Genomic DNA, 17,331 nt, shown 5'->3' on the forward strand with positions numbered 1-17,331 from the left:
TAGCGAGTACTTCAAAAATGAAACACGTAAGCATATGGGTATCTAATGAGAACCAAGAATGATAATGTGGCAATGGGACAAAGGTCGCCATTCGTGCGACCCCTCCCCCCCCCCTCCCCCAATTCTCACAAAACAATGCTACAAAGGCACTATCGGCGACGGGATACAATAAGAATACATTAAATATGAAAATAACTCAGGTGAATATTCCTCTTAAAGGCAGTGGACACTATTGGTAATTACTCAAAATAATTATCAGCATAAAACCACACTTGGTCACGAGTAATGGGGAGAGGTTTATAGTTTAAAACATTGTGAGAAACGGCTCCCTCTGAAGTGACATAGTTTTCGAGAAAGAAGTAATTTTCCATGAATTTGATTTCGAGACCTCAAGTTTAGAATTTGAGGTCTCGAAATCAAGCATCTAAAGCACACAACTGTGTGTGACAAGGGTGTTTTTTCTTTCATAGTTATCTCGCAACTCCGACGACCAATCTAGCTCAATTTTCCACAGGTTAGTCATTTTATGCATGTGTTGATATACACCAAGTGAGAAGACTGGTCTTTGACAATTACCAATAGTGTCCACTGGCTTTAAACATTATATAAAGACATACACCAAGGAAGGAGTTGCACTAGGCTTACAAGAGTCAATGGACAAAATATTAGTAACAAGAAATATTTAAAAGAAGAGGCCTTTCCGACAATTTATAGATTTGTTGTTGTTCGAAGAATGAACAATGCCCACTCGGACACGCAATGTAAATTATTTATTTATTTAGTTTCTTTTCAGCAACATAATGTCACATGTTGACCAGCCATTGACCTGTCAAATAATGATGTAACTGTTGATAACTGAATACTTATCCACTCCAAATTCCCCCAAAGGAATCTAAAAATGAAAGAAAATATTCCTTAGTCTATTGATGGGCATCAATGTTTTGAGAAGAAAAAAGGGGGAAATCAAGCAGTTGTAGTTGTGTGCAGACTTATTAAAGACAGGGTCAATTTTTTTTTTAAGATGTTAAACCCTATGAAGGAATATTGTTTAAGAATTACGAAACAATGTTTTTTCCCCATTAAATTTGGTACAACTTTATTGCTCGATTGGGCAAACAAATCAAAAGGTTTCTTTTTTAGGGACTCCAAGTGAGGATATTAGTCTTTGACATTACCAAACGTGTACACTGCCTATAAGCCGATACCTACTGATAACACATACGCGCGGCATGGGTGCAGTTTAAACAACACTTTTACTTATAAATTATGAATTATACACAAACGATCAATGACTGGCTAAAAACGCAGTCACTATATAGGTGATGTCTTCATTGCAAGCTATCGTCGATTTGTATCATCTCGTCTATTTTTATCAACTAGGTTAACAAGATTTAACACATTATGACAGTGGGGAGACGGGAATCATTTTCGCGCCCAAACCAGTCTGACGTGATGGGACATTCCTTTGAGAATAACAACCTGACAGTTGCATCTTGCTCTCTTCCCTCCCCCGTGCTTATGCTGCATGTCTCCCGGTGTGATTTACCGAGTGTTAGACGGTACGTGTACGGTGTAAATTCATAGCTTGCTATGGAGTGTAAAAGGTGATTCATATCACAGGCCGAAGAGAGAGGTTCACAAAAAAACATTATTCAATACTCAGTCCGTGATTTACTGTGCCGAAGATGGAACACAGAGAATGGAAAAACAAAATGCAATCCCAGCGCGTGAGATATATCCCCATCAAACGTAAACCATCTTCCTCTTTTTATATAAACCGCCCGCTTCGACTTGCCTTCAAATAATATATCTCATCCAATTCCCATTGTACCGGAGACTGGCTCGATTGCTCACCGACTCTGCTTTTTTTTGTACACACGCAAGCTCTCATCACACAGTTGACTTTTGCGCACGTGCAAAGAGAGGTGGTGTCAAAAATACAGCAACCCATGCAACAGTCGTCGGTTAAGATGCCCAGTCTAAACTACACTGACAACATCGACTCTTGTCATATATATACTCAGGAACATCCCTACCAGCTCTTCACAGCATTGCCTTGTATTATACCATCGAGTGTTTACTCTTTCTATGTTATTACATGTTTCAGTGTGGAGACCGTCCCGAGCTATCAAAACTTGGTCACTGTTTCTACCGGCGAGTAGCCTGCATGCAGGGAGGGAGGCCTTGGTAGGCCTCTTCGCGATAGTTGGGATGATGATGGCACAGGCCTCTCGTTCACAACGTGAAATGTGTTGGTGGTGTGTGGAGGGTCTACACCCCTAATCCCGTGTTTACCTAGCAGCATCGATGTTTGTCCTGGATACTGACTATTGTGCACTGACGCTCCACCACGTTACCTCAGTACAAAAGAGTTTTCGAGGAAGGGGGGATGACGAAGGAAACCTACCGTTACATGAAGGTGAGGATTATAACGGTAGGCCTCACCGAGCAGCAACATTATTTTAAGAACTGAGAAACCAGTTGTTAAGGGTCACTGTAATAATTGCAATGCTACCCTGGGGGCAGGTTTAGGCCTTCACAGACTGGTTTTTGTCTCTCGCCGTTATAAGCATTACCTCTATGGAAACAGTAACAACAACGGCTACTGGTATTGTCGGGTGAGGATGCCGACCATCATGACTGAGTGAGGAGGACTTCCCCCAAACAAGACAGTTATAGTCTTATACGTTGCAGTGAGCTATATATTTAGTGGACGACATTGGAACTGTACTTCAGACTCGGTGAAAACATATTGCATAATTTATATGGACACCTCTTTTAACAATGCACTCTGCGTTGAAGTGGTTATGGTGATGCTGTTTTGACTGGTACAGACACACTGATGGTGTGATAAACGTATGTTTTGCCGAAATTGCTCATCAGGATATTAAGCGTACCAAAACACCATGGATATGAATGGAACCAGTGCACCACCAGCCGAGATGGAGGGTGGCCGGACGGTAGCTGAGAATGCCATCATCGGCATCGTGCTCTATGCAATCGTGATATGCTCCATCGTGGGAAACATTCTCGTCATCGTGGCCGTTCTAAGTATTCGTAGATTACGATCGTCCATTACGAATTACTTCATCGTGTCCCTGGCCGTAGCTGATCTGATGGTATCAGTGTTGGTCATGCCGTTCAACGCTTCGTTTGAGATTCTCGGCTACTGGCCGTTCGGACTGGCCTTCTGCGACATCTACCAGGCCGCTGATATTCTCTCGGCAACGGCGAGTATTTTGAACTTGTGTGTCATATCATTAGACCGTTTCATGGCCATAACGTCTCCGTTTACATACTACTCGCGGATGAACAATCGCACCGCGGCCTTACTCATTACAACAGCTTGGGTTGTGTCTTTCCTCATCAGCGTCTTACCCGTCACCTTGAACCTCCACGAAGATGAAGAACTTGTCAATATAGGCTGGTACACCGATCCGGAATTCTGCGTCCTCGCCATGAACTCAACCTATGCATTGATTTCATCCCTGATCTCGTTCTACATTCCATGTGTGGTTATACTGTTCACGTACGCCCGGATTTACGTCGTGGCACGGCGGCAGGCAAGGCAGATCGCCGCGTACGACTTCTCGGCAAACCGGACCAAGCAGGACGGGGGCACCGCGAGTCACAGACGCATGGCCCGGGAGCGTAAAGCCGCAAAGACCCTGGCCATCATCGTGGGCGTTTTTATTCTTTGCTGGCTTCCATTCTTCGTGGCGAACATCATCGACCCTTACTGCGGCCACTGCATCCCTCCCGTGCTCTTCGGTATATTCGTGTGGCTCGGCTACATCAACAGTTTCCTCAACCCGTTTATTTATGCACAGAATAAAACCTTCCGCAACGCCTTTAAGAGCCTCCTCTTCTGTTACAGATGTAGAGGCATAAACGCCAGGGATTTTGAAACGAGCGACGTCGACGACAGGACGGCTCACCAGGTATCGAGGATCCGAGCTTCGCCGAGGCCTGAGCCCAAAACTGCCCGTAAGAGTGTGTCCGACACGTCCGGTGTCTACGCCGTAACAAACGGGGCTTACACGGCTACGGACGTGGTTGAGTTGCCCGCTAAAGAACCAAAAAATTCACCGGCCAATGAGCAAGCTGAAAGTCCGGTGGGTAGTTCACATGAGAACAGTAAACCTGTGGAAATTCAACCTGTGGACAGTCCCCATGTGGACGGTGCATCTGTGGACAGTCCCTCTGTAGACAGTCCACCAACCGACAAACTTCCGACCGTGGAAAAACTTTCAACCGTAGAAAAGATTCCACCACAAAATGCATCACCGCAGCGTGACTCGAATTCAAATATACAAGTATGAAATAATCAGTGCACCACTATTGTAATAACACATTGTTACATATTATTGTAAAGTAATGTATAATATTTAAGCTTTTTCAACACGCACATATCTTCCTGTAAACAAAAACTGTCACCGAAAAGTATTTCCCTACGACTTTCACTTTTAAAGTATTCGTTTCATGAAGTAAACAGAGTGTGTATATATATCTGCTTGATAGTGTTTGTGACAATTGAAATGTTTATCTCCCAGTCACATTGTTTGGGAAAACGGCCGTGGAGATTATTTTACAAACTGTTAAGAAAGCACCCGAGGTGAATACACACGTTCTTATGAGAACATTGTGCAAACAATTTAAATGAATAATGTAAGCTAGTTTACATTGGGTCCCCACCCCACAACAACATACCCCTTCCAAAAGAGTGTGGTAAGCCTATGAGCCTACAACTAATTTACCACTCAATACATTGAGGTGGATAAAGGAATAGCATGTACAAAAAGGTGCAACATTCTGGCAACCAACCCAGTAACAAAGTGTGAAGAAAAACAAGAAAAAACGTCGCCCAAAAAGTCACACTTCTTGTAAATTCAAAAGCAGAAGTTCAGTTAAAGGCAGTGGACACTATTGGTAATTGTCAAAGACTAGCCTTCACAGTTGGTGTATCTCAACATATGCATAAAATAACTAACCTGTGAAAATTTGAGCTCAATCGGTCTTTGAACTTGCGAGGTAGAGTAATAGTAGTGAAAGAAAAAAACACCCATGTCACACGAAGTTATGTGCGTTTAGATGGTTGATTTCGAAACCTCAAGTTCTAAATCTGAGGTCTCGAAATCAAATTCGCGGAAAATTACTTCTTTCTCGAAAACTATGGCACTTATAAAAGGGAGCCGTTTCTCACAATGATTTTTACCATCAACCTCTCCCCATTTCTCGTCACCAAGAAAGGTTTTATGCTCATAATTATTTTGAGTAATTACCAATAGTGTCCACTGCCTTTAACTAGTGTTTTAACCTAATCCTTCGCTTCATTGACAATAATTATCAAGTATATTAATTTTGGTTTTTACCCATACACCGATTTGTGTTAGCACTGTATACTCAGTACTTTCCCGAGTCCTGTGTAAAAATACATCACAGGCATGTTACTCGGGTGGGATTCGAACCCACGACCCTTGCAATTCTAGAGCAATTATCAAGTAATTAACCAAAAGGGAAACTTACTTGGTAAATTCAAAAGTAATTTGGGGTTGGACAAAGAAAAAGTGATGGAGAGAGACTTGAACCTACTGGTCGGTGCCGTAATTGTTGGCGGTCTTCCTATTATTTTGGCAATATCTTTGCTCGGGTACCCTTAAGAAGTATACACTACATTTAGAAGAGGTTCACATGTGATGCTGCCGCAAACCTCACCTATCTCCCACCATGCAAAGTTTCATAAACCTCTTAAGCAAACAACCTGTAACTACCGTAAATTAATTTCATTAAAACATGTGATTGTTTTTCTCCAAAAACTGTCTTTCTGTGTTAAATGTAAGCAATTTCCGATGCGTCGTTGCCAAGAAACGAGTAAAATACATTAGTAGGTTACGAATTATTCTGAAAGTCTGAAGTTCAATGGTGAGGTAACCCGTAACTCAAGACTGGGCCACGCACGCAGTCTCTAAGTAATGAAAACGTTCTATAGCGCGTTTGGTATTTTCAATTATCAGATGCTCAGTGGCTCGTCAGTAAAGCATTTCCATTAGCATATTGCAGATGGACTAGATGTATAAACATGACAAGTACAGACAAGACTTGGGATGGGATGGAATATAATTATGTAAGGTCTTGGAAGAAAAGTGCATCAATTCTAAGAAGGTATATGTTTAAAGGCACTGGACACTATCGGTATTTGACAATTACCAATAGTGTCCACTGCCTTTAAAAAAAAATGCACATTAAAGATATACAAGAACAGGCAATACAATGGTTATACTAAGAACACAAATATGTAAAAACACTAGCAAATTACTGCAATGGAGAGCTGCTGGTATAATAAAACATTGTCAGAAACGGCTCCTTCTGAAGTAGTTTTCGAAGAAGCGGTATATTCTTCCCTCAACATAATACATGACTTCAGCCCTGAGGACTCTTTTTGGCATCTGAAAGCACGCGAGTTCGGCAACAATAGTGATTTTTTTTTAAATCAAAATGTGCACAGATTGATTGTTGTTATGCAATGATGGGATACACCAAATGATAGTACTGGTCTGTGACAATTTAATGAAGGTTTCCGGTGCCTTTAAATGTGATAAACCTATCTGACATTTTCGGGAACACAGCGCAGTTACATGTTTAATTCCAAGAGAAGAAAAATATTCGTATATTGATTGTACAACTATTTATAAAACATTTTTGATGGGAGAGTTTATTTTGTTACTTTTCTTGAAGACGGACAGAGTATACCCTTCGAAACGTCAAGAGCACACCGGTTCTTTTCAGAGACAACACTTGTCCCCCAAACATTGTTTTACATGGCTGTACCTGCAAGTTCACAGCTAAATTTTGTCTTATGATCCTCACCATTCAAAGTTTAAAACATTACATTTATTAAAGCTTGTGTGACCCTAAATTATTGCAAAATGCAATGTGATTTCGATAATATTCTGAGAATTTCTGACAACAAAATTCAGAAACATCAACGTCGTTCACAATGAGCTAAGCCTAAGCATTCGTGAACCACAACGAAAACCCTAACAACATTTTTAAAAACAAACACTATAAATTTGCTGAAAGTATGACAAATAAAAAACCATCACAAAACTATGTGGTTTTTTTTTTTACCATGACGGTTAAACAAAATATCCATATATATACTTCTGCCTGGAATGTTAATACTTTCGAGAACACTTTTTAAATAACTTTAATCAATTTGTTATCGGAAACAGCCGGCCAGTTTACGTCCATATAATTAAACTATAATCAATAACATTGTATACCATATATATCCATTCTGTTCAAGTCACCACATAATTAAAGGCAGTGGACACTATTTGTAATTGTCAAAGACTAGTCTTCACAGTTGGTGTATCTCAACATATGCATAAAATAACAAACCTGTGAAAATTTGAGCTCAATCGGTCATCGAGTTTGCGAGATAATAATGAATGAAAAAAAAAAACACCCTTGTCACACGAAGTTGTGTGCTTTCTTATGCTTGATTTCGAGACCTCACATTCTAAACTTGAGGTCTCGAAATCAAATTCGTGGAAAATTACTTCTTTCTCGAAAACTACGTCACTTCAGAGGGAGCTGTTTCTCACAATGTTTTATACCATCAACCTCTCCCCATTACTCGTAGTCAAGAAAGGTTTTATGATGATAATTATTTTGAGTAATTACCAATAGTATCCACTGCCTTTAAGCTTTTTGAAAACTAAATAACTAGCACTAATGAAAAGTCTTCTTTGAAAACAACCATGCAGGTAGAGACCCTTCCACTGTCTGGAACCCCGACCTGCTTTTCAATTATAATGTACTTTCCCACCACAAGCCCACTCGGGTATGTAAAATCTGTTTTCCACGCACACGCACCAATTCACAGCAGTGCTTCGGCAGTGAATAAACGTATAATAATATACAAGCAATCCCATCTTGAACCATTATACATGCAGCATGTGACTGTGAATAGATATAACTTATTTACCCGGTACCCTCGCTTTTAGAAATGGAAATTTTTCTAATCCTATTATGCAATATCCGATTAATGCAGACTTAGAGAAAGTGTCATCTTTATCTGTTTGTGGTATGCTCCTTTGATGAGTGCGATATTCACTTAGTCTTAAATACCACTGGAGTTGAAAATGTTTATCTCATTTTGTTTTTAAATTCACACAAGGGCGGCCTATCCAGTTACCGGACCACATTCATAGGATAATGTCACATCAATTGGGATATAATTGCAATTCATGTAAATTTTATTCAGATTTGGTTAATGTTCGTTTTAATAAAGTGCGACCCTCAACCCAAACTCTGAAATCCATGGCAGGATTGGCACTGGTGATTTTTTTTTTTTTTTTTTACAATGATTGATCTTTCAGAGTGAGTTCAGATATTGCTTTGTCTTTAAAGGGAAGGTACACATTTGGTAACTGTCAAAGACCAGTCTTCTCACTTGGCGTTATCTCCATCCTTGTTGGACAAATTTGTGTTCTTTCAGATAGGAATAAAATACTTCTGGCTAGAAGTCTTTTATTATTTAAGTGAGAAATTACCTCTTTCTCAAAATCTATGGTACTTCAGAGGGAGCCGTTTCTCACAATGTTTTAACCAAGTAAGTTTTTAAGTTAATATTTGTTTCGAGTAATTACCAAACGTTTACATTCCCTTTAAAGGATGTTTCTTTCAATCTTTTCGAAGTGAAAAGTTTTCTCAAAATGCATAAAACTGTCCAAACTGCTATACGTTTACCAAGATGTTATTGCTTTTAATTTCCAGAGTCATTACAAAACGTATAAACCATACCATTTAAGCTGTGATACTTGACGAACGTATTGTACTCGAATTCTTGTTTATCAGGGTATTTACTATGACAGTGCTGGGTTACGTGTGTTGTCAAGTTGTAAAAGTCAAATCGGAAACGTAAACATGTTAAGGCCGCCCGTTAATGATTTCTTATGTCAATATTATTCGACAGGGTATAGTTTGATCATTCATATTTATATAGTAATTTCTCGACAAGCAATAACGGCAGGATGAACAGGAAGCGAAATGTTCATTTTAAATGAATATTATAAATACAGTTTCTGGCAGCGCAAGCCCTTTAAGTAATCCACCATTATACATAAACTGACAAACCCGTAGAAGTTTGAGATCGATCAGCCGTCTGGTTTACGAGAACAAAAAAGTGAAACACCGATTACACATTTTGCATGAGATTGATTAAAACAAAGAAATAAAGAATACGCTCACGAAGCGAAAAACTCGAAACGGGAAATCAGTTTGATTCCATTGTCAAAACACTTGCCAGAGCCCAAAGTCATACAGCCTGCTGTATGCGCAAAAACTTGCTAAGCACAATGAAGTATTGCTTAATTAACATAAACAGACAACCAGCCAAGATTGCATCGCTGTGACTCGTGCCTTACTAAATGTTTGCATAGCAAAGCAATTTGTCAAGCAGTATTTTCTGCAAATTCCAATGCGCGGTTGCCCAGAAACAAGTAAAATTGAATCCAGGTCTTAAGAGAAAAAAAGCGGCGAATGTTACTTCTTGATATAGTCTACTGGCCGGTCCAATACTTCCGTCAAAATAATGACCGGTAATTGTGCCTGCGTCCGGGGCCATCATCGACAACCCTGGGCTCACTTGCAGATGATGTAGTTAACAAACTGTACAAGGTAACGCATTCAAATGAATTACAAAACAATAATGTGTTAAGTGCCTGGTTTAATTTGTCTTGACCGCAGGGAAGCACGGTTGGTTATAGATTAATGTTCGAGCTTATTAATACGACAACGACACTTTACAATCAAATTTGTTGACAGCATGTATATGATCTACAGGGTGTATATAAACAGGGTCACCATAATTATGCACGGTGGTTTGAGTGCATGCGCAGCACCGGCATCATTAACAACCAATCGTTAGTTTTTGCACATTGTATACTTTCCCACCATTTTCAAAACAGTTGTCACATAGTAGCCTTACAACACGCTCATTTATAGGTTTTCCGGCCTTTTATAGGAAATTGTACCCCATTCACTGAATACAATTCAATGGTTGGCCACTATTGTTGCTGGCTTTTGTAAAATTGAATGAGTCTTGCTGCCTAATGAAAATGAATGCATATTGACCAGTGTGCTAAACGGAACACACTGGATTATTCTTTTGGCTGCTGAAAGCATGAACAGTGCATTGATTTTCAAAACAAAATTATTGGGCCGGGTGTTGAAATGAATGATTTTTGTTGTTGTGGAAATGGTCTGGGAAAACAATTGAAAATGCAATAGGCCTAAATAAAACTGTCTCTGGCTGAACCCTGCATTTTAATCGCCACACTAACACCATGCTAGCGACAAAACACACTGGTTATGAAAGAACGGACGGGGACAGGAGTTTGTTCACTCTACCTGCTCTTTAGTGTCATTCATTTTGATGGGAGGAACAAGATACACGGCAAGGCTCATGGTTGTCACCGTTTTGATCAATCAAAATGTAGCAGAAATGCAACTGGCGAAAGGTAAGCATCTAAGTCTTGAATCGCTATAAATGAAAAACGAACCCGGAAATGAAAAGTAGAATTCATGTAAACAAAATTACCTAATTTCAGGTACAAAATTGCGTACAGAGTTAATGCGTTTTTTAATGAAGTTGAAGTTTTGGCGAAATTGTCCTGAAAAATATATAATTCAATTTTAATCACGTTTTTCGAAACGCGTGCCAGTTTTTAAATTGATAAATTATGTGGGGCTCCAAAATGTCACTACAAAATCATCTAGGCCTACATTTATTGTGGGCTGATTTAGCAGATGCAAAATATAATTTGTTTAAATGATTTCAATTGCTCGTCAGATGGTTTTGCATTTGTTGTATGAATAAGTGACCTTTATTACGGGAGCTGACATATCCCACATTCAAAAACCCGAAATGTGTTCCCTTGTCTTCTCTCCATGGGGGGGGGGGGGGGGGGGGGGGAGAGAGCTAGTGCAGTGCTTAAAGACGCTGGACACTATTGGTAATTGTCAAGGACCAGTCTTCTCACTTGGTGTATATCAACATTATGCACAAAGTTACAAACCTGTTGAAAATTTGAACTCAATAATTGGTCGTCTAAATCTGAGGTCGGTCTCGAAATTAAACTCGTGGGAAAAATTATTTCTTTCTCGAAAACTACGTTACTTCAGAGGGAGCCTTTTCTCAAAATGTTTTACACTATCAACAGTTCTCAATTGCTCCTTACCAATTAAAGGAACACGTTGCCTGAGATCGGTCGAGTTGGTCTATAAAAAGCGTTTGTAACCGTTTGTTATAAAATACATGTGGGTAGAAAGATGTTGTAAAAGTAGAATACAATGATCCACACAAATATGCCTAGAAATTGCACGGTTTTCCTTTTACCTCGTCGACTAACACGGTCGGTCATTTATGGGAGTCAAATTTCTGACTCCCATAAATGGCCGACCGTGTTAGTTCGCACAGTAAAAGGAAAACCACGCAATTTCGAGGCAAACTTGTGTGGATCATTGTATTCTACTTTTAAAACATCTTTCCAACCACGCATTTTATAAAAAACGATTACAGACGCTTTTTATAGACCAACTCGTCCGATCAAAATTTCAAAATCAGAATATTATTGAATTAACAAAAACAAAAACAAAGCTGACGAGAAACTATAGCAGTAAACCTCCTTCGGTCAAATAAAAATGTTTAGCGAAGTTATTTCCAAAATTAACAGTTTAAAATAAGAATTCTTAACAATACGTCAGCATTGGTGATTGATTTATTTAAATGACATGTTTTCATACAGGTGTCAACATATCAAAACATTAAAACGGCGTTGTTGGGAGTTTTAAACAAACATTTCAACCTACGAGACACAAACCCCTAAAGCAGTTGCCAACAACCTCATTAGAGAATTCAAGGAAGACTAAAAACCTCTCTAAACATTTTGTTTGTTTTGGTGTCAACAGTGTCTCTAGCAACCTAGAAAGCTCGGACAGGCCTATTGTATACCATAAAATACAACTGAGTAGCATGTGAAGTGGGGTGTGTTTATCACGGTGTTTGTTTGGCGTTTGTTAGAAGCGCTTTCCAGAGGTCTGAGTGTTGTCCTTGGTGTTTGCACTGTTTTTGGTGTTGCGTTCTTCCCTTTGATAGCGCTTCAGCTGAAGGACTCTCGATTCTAAAGGTTTGTTTTCGTTTCACACGCCCATGGAGCCTTCCTCCCATTATAACACACTCAAACATATCAGTCCGCAACCCTCGTGGGAAATTAGAGAAAATGTTTCCTTAAGAGATTTGCCCAAACAATTAAACTGAGTGTTCTGAAGTGCCTTTCACACGCACTGTGAGATTTTAGTTTTGTTTTCTTTTATTTGTGTTTGAAACCAACTCATACGGAAACAATTGCACTAAAATGCGGCAACCAAACTCAGAAAAAGCTTTTGAACAAAAACACCGATATAAAAGTTATTTTGTTATCTTCCATGGTAAAAAAAAACAGGCAGCATGGACGTCAATCTGTCTTAAAAGATGGGCCGACATCACTAGTAATAACATTTACGGCGTTAGGTCCGGGCCCGCTTTAGGAAAATTTTGCATTCTAGATGCTCTGAATCTTAGGCCAATAAGAGGCATACAGAATGGAACAGAGAATAAAGCCTTTAAAATGTGAGCAGCAGTAGAACCGTTTGGGTAAACAGCATCTTCAGGTGCGAATTTATGACACAAGTTTTAGGGGCCAAATCCGTCAAAGAATGAGCACGCGAGTGTGAAGCCTCTACGGCATGGGTCCGGGCCCGCTTAACCGTACGGGTAAACATGGCATTGTAGTTGCTCTGTGGTGCAATCTTAGCCCAATAAGAGGCCCAATGGCAAACGAAACAGAACAAAAAGCATTCAAAATTTGAGCGGTAGAATTTGGGCCTTTTTGGAATTTGGAAATACTTGAACTTTCATTAAAACAAAATGAAATAGATGGGTATGTGTAGTTGATTGTTTGCAATGTCTGTACGCGTGGTTTGCGGGAAAAGAAAACTATTTTAGAAACGTCTCAATTGACTATGGTGTCAAATGGAACTTAATAATAGCCTTGGCTGCGGAGTTACCTGGGTAAACAATGACCAATATCGCTCAAACTAGCCATAGAGGCCGGCAATGGCAGACAGAACGGCAATGGCAGACAGAGACAGCGTGTCACCGTAAAGTAAAAGTACAGTAACTACAAGAAAACTAAGAAGTATGGAGATGACACGCACGTAGATACCCTGATAAGACACACGAGTTAACCGAAACTGGGGGAACATTTCCCCCCCCTCCCCCACCTCCCCTCCCCCCTTCTCCATTGTGATTGACTTCTCCAAGTGGATAATGCAGTGTTATATGTCACACCAAACCAGTAGGCATAATCACATGAATTTGTCTTACACCCAAAATATACTTGTATGTGCTTCAACGTCCTTGCTCTATGCTTCAACAGGAGAATGACATGTTATGTTAAATCTGTCCAGTAATCACCTTAATTAGTGTTCGCCCCAAGGTACTTCGTCAATGTGATTGACATAGTGCAGAAAGTGTAGTACAGACATGTCAAACCAAACCAGTGAGTACTCACATGGATAATAGTATTACATCCAAAGATAATTGTATGTGCTTCACACAGTGCAGAATGGCATGAGTTTAAAGGCAGTGGACACTATTGGTAATTGTCAAAGACTAGCCTCCACAGTTGATGTATCTCAACATACGCATAAAATAACATACCTGTGAAAATTTGAGCTCAATCGGTCATCGAACTTGCGAGATAATAATGAAAGAAAAAAACACCATTGTCACACGAAGTTGTGTGCATTTAGATGCTTGATTTCGAGACCTCAAGTTCTAAATCTGAGGTCTCGAAATAAAATTTGTGGAAAATTACTTCTTTCTCGAAAACTATGGCACTTCAGAGGGAGCTGTTTCTCACAATGTTTTATACTATCAACCTCTCCCCATTACTCGTCACCAAGAAAGGTTTTATGCTAATAACTATTTTGAGTAACTACCAATAGTTTCCACTGCCTTTAAGGGTGCGTTCGTTTAGCTTCCCTGGGTCGACCCCGGTGTCTGGCGGTTTTTTTTTTCCAGGACGAACGTGGGTAATTATCTGCACACGTTCGTCCTGGAAAAAAACCCACCACACACTGGGGTCGACCCAGGGAAGCTAAACGAACGCACCCTATGTTAAACCAAACTTGCACCTTAATTAGTGCTCACCCCAAGGTACATTTGCTGTGCTTACCCTAAGTACAGCATGTAATGAGTCTACCCGATTAAACTAAACCAGTATTCATCTGAATAAATGTTACACCCCACGCTACTTGTATGTGCTTGACAAAGTGGAGGTCGAGAATATAATGAGTCTACCGTTTAACCGAACCAGTAGTCACCTTTAGCTTTAGTGTTTTCCCCCAACTTACTTCTTCTGTGCTTGACAAAGTAAATAATGTAAATTGTCTGCTTTTAAAACCAGTTCAGTAGTCACCCGAATTAATGTTACACCCTAAGGTACTTATTATGTGCTTGACAAAGTAAATAATGTAAAGTGTCTGCTTTTAAAACCAATTCAGTAGTCACCCGAATTAATGTTACACCCTAAGGTACTTATTATGTGCTTGACAAAGTAAATAATGTAAAGTGTCTGCTTTTAAAACCAATTCAGTAGTCACCCGAATTAATGTTACACCCTAAGGTACTTATTATGTGCTTGACAAAGTAAATAATGTAAAGTGTCTGCTTTTAAAACCAATTCAGTAGTCACCCGAATTAAAGTTGCACCCTAAGGTACTTATTATATTTGCTTGACAAAGTAAGAGTTTACAGTAAAACCAAACCAGTAATCACCTTTAGTGTTCACCCAATTTACTTCTTCTGTGCTTGACAAAGTAAATAACGTAACGTGTCTGCTTTTAAAACCAGTTCAGTAGTCACCCGAATTAATGTTACACCCTAAGGTACTTATCATATGTGCTTGACAAAGTAAGAGTTTCAGTTAAACCAAACCAGTAATCACCTTTAGTGTTCTCCAAATTTACATCTTCTGTGCTTGACAAAGTAAATAATGTATGTGGGAATATCACTTGAATCAGTGACTATAACGGCTATAGCCTCAATGTGCAATGGTGTAATCTCAATGTTCCATTTTGTGTGAGATCCACTAGTGCAAGTGATAGTCATTGATACAGGTGATCAGTCACTGATACAAGTAATAGTCACTGATACAATTAGTATTCACTGATAAATTAATAGTCACTGATAGTATCAGTGATACAATTAGTATTCACTGATACAAGTAATAGTCACTGATACAAGGAATAGTCACTGATACAAGGAATAGTCACTGATACAAGTAATAGTCACTGATACAAGTAATAGTCACTGATACAAGTGATAGTCACTGATACAAGTGATAGTCACTGATACAAGTGATAGTCACTGATACAAGTGATAGTCACTGATACAAGTGATAGTCACTGATACAAGTGATAGTCACTGATACAAGTGATAATCACTGATACAAGTGATAGTCACTGATACAAGTGATAGTCACTGATACAAGTGATAGTCACTGATACAAGGAATAGTCACTGATACAAGTAATAGTCACTGATACAAGTAATAGTCACTGATACAAGTAATAGTCACTGATACAAGTAATAGTCACTGATACAAGTAATATTCACTGATACAAGTAATAGTCACTGATACAAGTAATAGTCACTGATACAAGTGATAGTCACTGATACAAGTGATAGTCACTGATACAAGTGATAGTCACTGATACAAGTAATAGTCACTGATACAAGTAATAGTCACTGATACAAGTAATAGTCACTGATACAAGTAATAGTCACTGATACAAGTAATAGTCACTGATACAAGTGATAGTCACTGATACAAGTGATAATCACTGATACAAGTGATAGTCACTGATACAAGTAATAGTCACTGATACAAGTGATAGTCACTGATACAAGGAATAGTCACTGATACAAGTAATAGTCACTGATACAAGTAATAGTCACTGATACAAGTGATAGTCACTGATACAAGTGATAATCACTGATACAAGTGATAGTCACTGATACAAGTAATAGTCACTGATACAAGTGATAGTCACTGATACAAGTAATAGTCACTGATACAAGTAATAGTCACTGATACAAGTAATAGTCACTGATACAAGTAATAGTCACTGATACAAGTAATAGTCACTGATACAAGTGATAGTCACTGATACAAGTGATAATCACTGATACAAGTGATAGTCACTGATACAAGTAATAGTCACTGATACAAGTGATAGTCACTGATACAAGTGATAGTCACTGATACAAGTGATAGTCACTGATACAAGTAATAGTCACTGATACAAGTAATAGTCACTGATACAAGTAATAGTCACTGATACAAGTGATAGTCACTGATACAAGTGATAGTCACTGATACAAGTGATAGTCACTGATACAAGTGATAGTCACTGATACAAGTGATAGTCACTGATACAAGGAATAGTCACTGATACAAGTGATAGTCACTGATACAAGTGATAGTCACTGATACAAGTAATAGTCACTGATACAAGTGATAGTCACTGATACAAGTGATAGTCACTGATACAAGTGATAGTCACTGATACAAGTGATAGTCACTGATACAAGTAATAGTCACTGATACAAGTAATAGTCACTGATACAAGTAAACGTCACTGATACAAGTGATAGTCACTGATACAAGTGATAGTCACTGATACAAGTAATAGTCACTGATACAAGTAATAGTCAGGAATACAAGTGATAGTCACTGATACAAGTAATAGTCACTGATACAAGGAATAGTCACTGATACAAGTAATAGTCACTGATACAAGTAATAGTCACTGATACAAGTGATAGTCACTGATACAAGTGATAATCACTGATACAAGTGATAGTCACTGATACAAGTAATAGTCACTGCTACAAGTGATAGTCAATGCTACAAGTGATAGTCACTGATACAAGTGATAGTCACTGATACAAGTGATAGTCACTGATACAAGTGATAGTCACTGATACAAGTGATAGTCACTGATACAAGTAATAGTCACTGATACAAGTAATAGTCACTGATACAAGTAAACGTCACTGATACAAGTGATAGTCACTGATACAAGTGATAGTCACTGATACAAGTAATAGTCACTGATACAAGTAATAGTCAGGAATACAAGTAATAGTCACTGATACAAGTAATAGTCACTGATACAAGTAATATTCACTGATACAAGTGATATTCACTGATACAAC

General features: G+C 38.9%; 1 protein-coding gene across 1 annotated transcript; it reads left to right on the top strand.

The window, feature by feature from the left end:
• Positions 1 to 2,074: 2,074 nt before the first annotated feature.
• Positions 2,075 to 5,071, top strand: LOC117295066 (D(1) dopamine receptor-like). Its single transcript, XM_033777639.1, has one exon. The coding sequence runs from the start codon at positions 2,907 to 2,909 to the stop codon at positions 4,320 to 4,322; it is 1,416 nt and encodes a 471-aa protein (XP_033633530.1). The 5' UTR covers positions 2,075 to 2,906; the 3' UTR covers positions 4,323 to 5,071.
• Positions 5,072 to 17,331: the final 12,260 nt, after the last annotated feature.

The sequence above is a fragment of the Asterias rubens genome, chromosome 9, assembly GCF_902459465.1.
Source record: "Asterias rubens chromosome 9, eAstRub1.3, whole genome shotgun sequence".
In the NCBI taxonomy this organism is placed as follows: Eukaryota; Metazoa; Echinodermata; class Asteroidea; order Forcipulatida; family Asteriidae; genus Asterias; species Asterias rubens.